Consider the following 6,840-nt stretch of genomic DNA (forward strand, 5'->3'; position numbering starts at 1 on the left):
TGTAAATACACATTTATATCTAAATAATTGATGTAATTGATTTAATGGCACAATAATTTATTTGTCAAACTTCTTTTTGACCCTATAATTTATTTTAATACGCCAGTTAAATATTCATACATTTATTTCCAATAATGATAGGTTTGGTCCTCCATAGACTGAAGGGGCCTCAAGCCAAATCCAACACTCCCGTCTGGTCTCACACTGATAGAGAATGCACTTAACTTCTGCTGCTAATATTGATAGGCAACAGCCTTTGGCCAGAACTACTCTGTGTGTGAATGTTTAAACAAATCATTGCATTTGGCTTCAAGCTTCACGTAATGCCATCTACAACATTTACAAGCGGGCCCAGTCTAATCAAATGTGTGATTGTTTATCCAATAAGCCCTTGTTTTTACATCCATCATAACCTCATAATACCATGTCATATTCAATTACTAATTTTATGTTTCCCCCTTCTTTTCATGTAAAATTTAAATCCCTGACATTTCATATGATGTAAAAATCAGTGTTCTTTCTTTTGCTTTCATTAACCAATCTATTCATAAAATGCAGCAGTGTTGTTTTAAATACTTTCAAATTTAAACCTGGCTGTAAAACAAAAAAAAATCATTTTCATATTGTGTCTCACCAGAATAACAGCCTTTTCTTTGCTCTGTCATTGACCTGACTGACACAGGTCTATAAATGTACCGGACTTAAGGTGCAGGAAGTTAAAGGATGGTCCATGTTTTGGTTTTGATGACCACACTCAGAGGCTGCCCCCATTTTACCAAGTTTGTAACTTTCTGACCCTGGTTCTTGCTTAATTCAGGGCACACCAGTTGTTTGGTTTTTTGTATTTATTTAATTTTGTTTCTTTATTAACCTTTATTTAACCAGGCAAATCACATTGAGATCTCAGATGTTTTGAAAGGGAGGCCTGGGCCAGAAGTCAACCTGTTGTACATGTTTTTTGGTAATACACACTTACATGTTATTACCTCTGCCAAGGGCGAGGTAACGAGGTAATGTTTATGGTCGTGCATGTCGGTCTGTTGTTCTGTCTGTGGACAACATTACTCAAAAACTTGTGGACAGATTGTCATGACATTTTTACCACGTGGGTACTCGGCCAAGGAACACACCTTTAAATTTTGGTGATGTTCCGGATCACGATACGGATACAGGAATTTTTTTTCTTTCAACACTGAGATCGGCAAAGCTGTGATGCTTTCACAGGGCTTCTGTAAAAAACGGTGAGCTGGACTGGACAGCACGGACTTCAAACTTTATAAAAGTAATGTTAAAACCACATTTAATGATGAATAATTTTTGCCATAATATGCACATTTACAGAACGTTTTGTGACCAGGAAGTGCGTGACTGCACCATGAAACCTATTTTTCCCATTTCCTCAAACACACCACATTTCCGAAACAACCAATCTGGTCTGAATTGGTTATGACGTCACAGACACGTGATCATCCGAAACTATAACGTGTAATATCTAATAAATTATAGCAGCACAAACAGCCGTTTCAACGGCACAAACCTGCTCAAACAAAGCACTACAAAATCTGACTAGTTTGGTTCATTTTTGGTTTATTTTGGAGCGAGCAGGTGGGATAGTGACCCCTGAATGAACCTTACAAATAATGTTTAATATCTAAAAAACCATAGCAGCACAAATGACAATTTCAATTGCACAAACGCGCACAAACGATGCACTAACCACTCATCTAATTTGCATTTTATTTTTCTGTGGTTCATTTTTTGGGAGGGGTCAGCTTCACTCAGCTCTTTTGGCCGGGCCTCAAAGTTTGGAGACGGGGGGAGCCAGGAAGCACTTTATAAAGAGAGTCAAACCATTACAAACTCATACAAGGAGATAAAACAGACGTTTTACATGGTGAAATGTGACTGATGACAACTTAGGAGCTTAATCCCACACCAGTTTGACCAGGAATAACGTCAGGTGACCAGTCTGACTTTTGTTTTTCACATTGGACTCCACTGAGAAGAAATCCTGTGCATACTGCCTGCTTAAATGTTCGCTACGTCAGAACTTATGGCAAATGTGTTTCCATCTCTGCTTTTACGCATTAACTCTTACAGGATGGGGAAATAGGTCTTGGCGGAGGTTTGCACTCTCCGAGTGCTTCTAGTTTTTAAAATGTAAAAGGCAACATCTTATAAATACAACTGTAGTAGCTAAAATTTATGTTTTATTGTCGTTTCGTCAGAAAATAGTTGCTTGAAATTGCCACACCGTATAAAGCAGCATTTGTTGAAAGATGTGTTGGGGAAGTGTAGAGTTTCTGCTCCATTCCGAACAAAAAACTTTTAAGAGTAACACAAAAGAAGTAAAGAAGAACCAGAATAGTAAATATTTAGGTTTGACACCCAAGTCAGTCATTATCTACTCCCTCCTGTAAAATTACATATAGTGAGCTTTAAAACTCTACACTTGGCTCATATTAACATGTGCACAAACCCACATACACACTCTGACTGGGTTCCTGTGACTCATATCTCGTGCTCTCGTGGCTGTAATTGGCTGCAAGGAGCAGACAGACTTTGTTATCAGACTGAAGCCAAAATGGAGAGGAGAGCAGTCAGACTAGGAGAAACACAGCAGACCTTCAAGGCTGAGAGTTCACGTTTACACACAAATAAAAGCCCACACCAAAAACTGCAAGTGGGCACACAGCTGTTGCACAACACACCTCAGACACATCTAAGAGACTGTCTACATCCATGATCTAATTTTACCCACATTCAGACAGCCGTAGTGAAACAAATGGAAAAGAAAAAGGTTGTTGCAAGTGGTAAAGGTCAAAAACTGGAGTGCATTCTTGTTTGTATGATAATGATTCTGTTGAATGATCTGCTGCTTGCTTATGTTCAAAACTGACACCTTAGTAGATCAGTTCTATTGTTATTAATAATCGTATTTAAACTTTGTATTAGTGCCACAGGGAGAAAACACATTGACATGAATTGTAAACATGTATACTGTTGGTCTCATTCCAGCTCTCTTAGTCATCTTCTTTAATATATACCCTGGAGTATTTTGTGATAAGTGAACAGATCCTAGCACTGTAGAAACATCATGTAATATAAATGTGCCTGTTTTTTTTTTTTTCTAGAAGTGAAACCTTGTTGAGGTGTTCCCAATGCAAGCTGGCTCGCTACTGCAACACAACCTGCCAGGTATGTTTCTGTAGGCATTTGTTATAAAAGCCAAACAAAAACTGAATGCCTTTGGAAATATGACTCTGTTCAATGTGCATCTGTCTGTGAGTATCACTAAAGGTCCCTCTCCTGCAGAAACAAGCCTGGTCAGAGCATAAGGAGGAGTGTAAGTGTCTGCGTCGCCTCCTGCCCAGACTTCCTACTGACTCCGTCCGTCTGGCTGCCAGAGTCATTTTTGCTCTGGTAGGTTTCTGGAGTTTCTCATCGTTAATCTCACTCAAAATATATGCGCACAAAGAAAACTAGGATGAGAATTACTAATCGTTTGTCAGAACAGGGTGGTCTTTAGGTCTCTGCTGTTTCTGCAGATTATCCAGTGCAACAGGAGCAATAAATAATGTGTGAAACTGAAAGACATGTTTTCTCATTTTCCTGTTTTGTCAGTTAAATCCCAAGAGCAGAACTGATGAGCTCTATACGTTAGATGAGCACAAATCACGTAAGTTTCTCTTACTTTTCCACAGTTTGTTACTGTAGTGACAAATATTAACATTTTTTTGCTGATGATTTTTGTTTGTAAATCATCAAATCATTTCTTTAAAGGCTCCAGATTAAACCAAAGAGCTTTTTTTGTGTTTGTTTTCCACGTTCCACCTACATTGCATTTTATTTTAGTTTAGGCACTGTGTTTTGATGCAATATTAATTGTACTTTTACAGACCTGGATTCCATGTCTGAGCAGAAGAAGGAAGGTCTGTCTCAACTGGCAGCCATGTTGGAGCTGTACACACAACAGGAACTTTCTAACCTTACACAGGAAATGACATCAGCCCTGCCTCCCTCCTGCCACGATGCCCTCAGCCTTATTGCAAAGGTCAGTTCAATTATTGTAAGCCCAACTTTGGTTTTGCATATAAAAATTAGTTTTGGTGAATAGAAAAATAAAAAATAATTGGCTAAATGGTTTTTACCAATGTGAGGCAGTGCAACTAACATGGACTTCTTTTTTTATTAAGAAGTTCTGAATGTTATTCTTGTTATTTTGTTGGAGCATCTGTCATCTGTTAACAGATTTCTGTTTGTCTTTTCAAATCTGTTTATGGCTTTTAAATTATTTCTCTTTTCTGCACACACAGTCCTGTCTCTTTCTCCTACTATTTTTTTCCTATCTGCTTGCTCTTTACATTGTAAATGAGGAGTTTACTGTTGTGTTCAGTGAGCTTAGCAAAATGGGTCATTACTGTACGCTGTGTCTGTCTGTGTCTCTGCTGGGATAACCCTTATGGGCAACCGTATTGTGCTGTATAATTTTTCTTTTATACAAATTTTCCATCTCTAGTACAAATAATGTTACATAACCATTTAATGTATGCTCTCTGACACAGCAAATAAAGCTGTATCATGTTACCCTTACTGTTCTTAATATACCCAAGGGTAACAATGGGCAATAAAGTGGAGAGTGTTCATGTCTGCTGTATAAGCAGAGTAGTGAATAAAAGTTTTAGTTGTCTAAAAGGCTTAGATGCACATCTATCAGAGAACATATTTATAGAGCAGCTGCTTTGTCTCACTTTTATTGTTGCAGCAGAGCAGTGATTCCAAACGGATGGCCATAAAAATCAGTCTTCAGCAGCAGTTGATGGGCATCAGTAGCTGCGTTTCCATTGACCATGAAAATGTGCAAATTAGAATTTCGAAAATAAATTTGCTCAATGGAAACACGCCAACTTTGAAAAAAAGAAAAATGTTTTTCGACAAAATGTTTTTGCACTAGGATGAGGTGGTATTTCGGCCGTATCGAAATTGATGTTTTTCGCAAAAGTGCAATGGAAACACTTTTCGCATCACGGGAGTCACGTGATCAACAACCGGCTGTTTCTACTGGCGAAAAAGACGATGACGAAGAAGATAACAGGCAGTAGAAGTAGTAGTAACACCATAGAAGTAGTGTAAAATAGTAAAGTCACCGACTACAATTTCCCAAAAACACAGCATACGTAGCCGCTCCCAAGTAGGGACTTGTCGCTGGAAAGCCTCGATAAAAGACGCCGACGTCTCCTCTGATGATGAGCGCTAGTGTCGTGGTAGCAACATGCTATGTGTTTACATCCATCGCCGCCATGTTTGTAAGGATTTATCGCTTGAACAAACGTATTCACGCGTGACTTTAATAGCATTTCTTACTTAATGGAAACACCGCAGTTGTGAAACTGTTTTTTCGACATTAACAGAATATCGACAAAGTTTTGGGCACATTTGCAATGGAAACACAGCTACTGAGATGTCAGAAGACTGCTGTGACACGGGTCTCTGCCCCAACTGCAGTGTTGTAATATACTGTGACTGATTAGATCCGTTTGTTGCACTTAATAATGCTAATTATTCTCTGGAGTGAGAACATGGATAGGCAAACATGCCTGTGTGTGTATTGGGGTGTGATGATTCATGTGTTCCTATCAAGTCGTCATGATGAAGAATACAGGGATCATAGGTCATCAACGACCTCATCTGGAAGAGGGCAAACATTTATTAAATGCTTGATGTTGCAACACAAGTGCCGCAAACACTTTCACATAATATGTGCATGATTGGTGCAACCACATTTATGTGTCTGACACTAAATCATAGTTTGTTTTTCTCTAATTCCTCTGTGTCATATTTTAGCTAGCTGGTAAGACAACATGTTAAGGAAGATTGCACGCTTTTTAGTTTCTCAACTGTATTTATTTTATTTATCTCTGAGCGTCCTTTTGCAGGTGTTTGTGTGAACTTATCGTCATGCAGCTTCTACAGCCCTAAGACCTATTTTTATATGTACCTCTCACATGAACAGCATACTGCTTTAATAAAACATGTGAGCCCATAAAACAAAAAAAACTCTCACATGACCCAATATCTCTTCAACAACTAAAACCAGATCCTTGCAAACCTGAATATAAGAATGTGGAAATAGAAGATGGATGAATTTCATTTCCTTTATAACACCTTATGTGAGAAGAAAAAAAGAAAACATTGCAAGATGTGGTCACATAAGTGCATAGAGTTGATCCAAACAGCAAAATTAAAAATGGCAAATCTGATTCAAAGACATATGGGCTGAAGCAAAAACAGCGAGAAGACTGAAAATATAAAAAAATTAGAACAAGTTGAAGGAGTCTAAAATAAGGACTCACCTAATAAAAGGTTTGAGCTGCATTTGTGGTTCTCTGTGGAAGAGATCGTAACTGGGACACTTGGGAAACATAAACACATAAATACACACAACACACACACTCATCTGTCCATGGTGGAACAAAAGTAACCCTTTGTGGAAAACTGTGTTGTATTGTTTATTACCAATAAATAGAGACAATTTATCACACACACAGAGAGAGAGACACACACAGGTTTGTTTTTGTATGCCCATGAGGACCATAGATGGACTTCCATTAATTTTCTGGTAATTTTATATCCTAACCCTGACAATTTACCCTAAAATTAACCTCACAGGTACCTACCTGACCCTAAATCTAACCTAAACTCAATTCACACCTTGCTTCTAAATCTACCCCTCTACCCCCCCACCCCCACCCCCCTGCCAGAAATTGGCATCTGTACCCGTGGGGACCGGGCATTGGTCCCAACGAGGCTGCCTTTTCCTGGAAAATGGTTCCCACAATG

The 6,840-nt window shown here is 38.6% G+C and overlaps 1 protein-coding gene across 1 annotated transcript in view; it reads left to right on the forward strand.

The window, feature by feature from the left end:
* Window positions 1-6,840, forward strand: part of smyd3 (SET and MYND domain containing 3) — a 113,121-nt gene that overhangs the window by 31,122 nt on the left and 75,159 nt on the right. The window contains exons 2-5 of the mRNA XM_014017196.1: window positions 3,135-3,198; window positions 3,316-3,423; window positions 3,625-3,679; window positions 3,900-4,054. Coding sequence (XP_013872650.1) covers window positions 3,135-3,198; window positions 3,316-3,423; window positions 3,625-3,679; window positions 3,900-4,054 — 382 coding nt within the window. The remainder of the gene's footprint in view (window positions 1-3,134; window positions 3,199-3,315; window positions 3,424-3,624; window positions 3,680-3,899; window positions 4,055-6,840) is intronic.

Source organism: Austrofundulus limnaeus, unplaced genomic scaffold, assembly GCF_001266775.1.
Source record: "Austrofundulus limnaeus strain Quisiro unplaced genomic scaffold, Austrofundulus_limnaeus-1.0 Scaffold163, whole genome shotgun sequence".
In the NCBI taxonomy this organism is placed as follows: domain Eukaryota; kingdom Metazoa; phylum Chordata; class Actinopteri; order Cyprinodontiformes; family Rivulidae; genus Austrofundulus; species Austrofundulus limnaeus.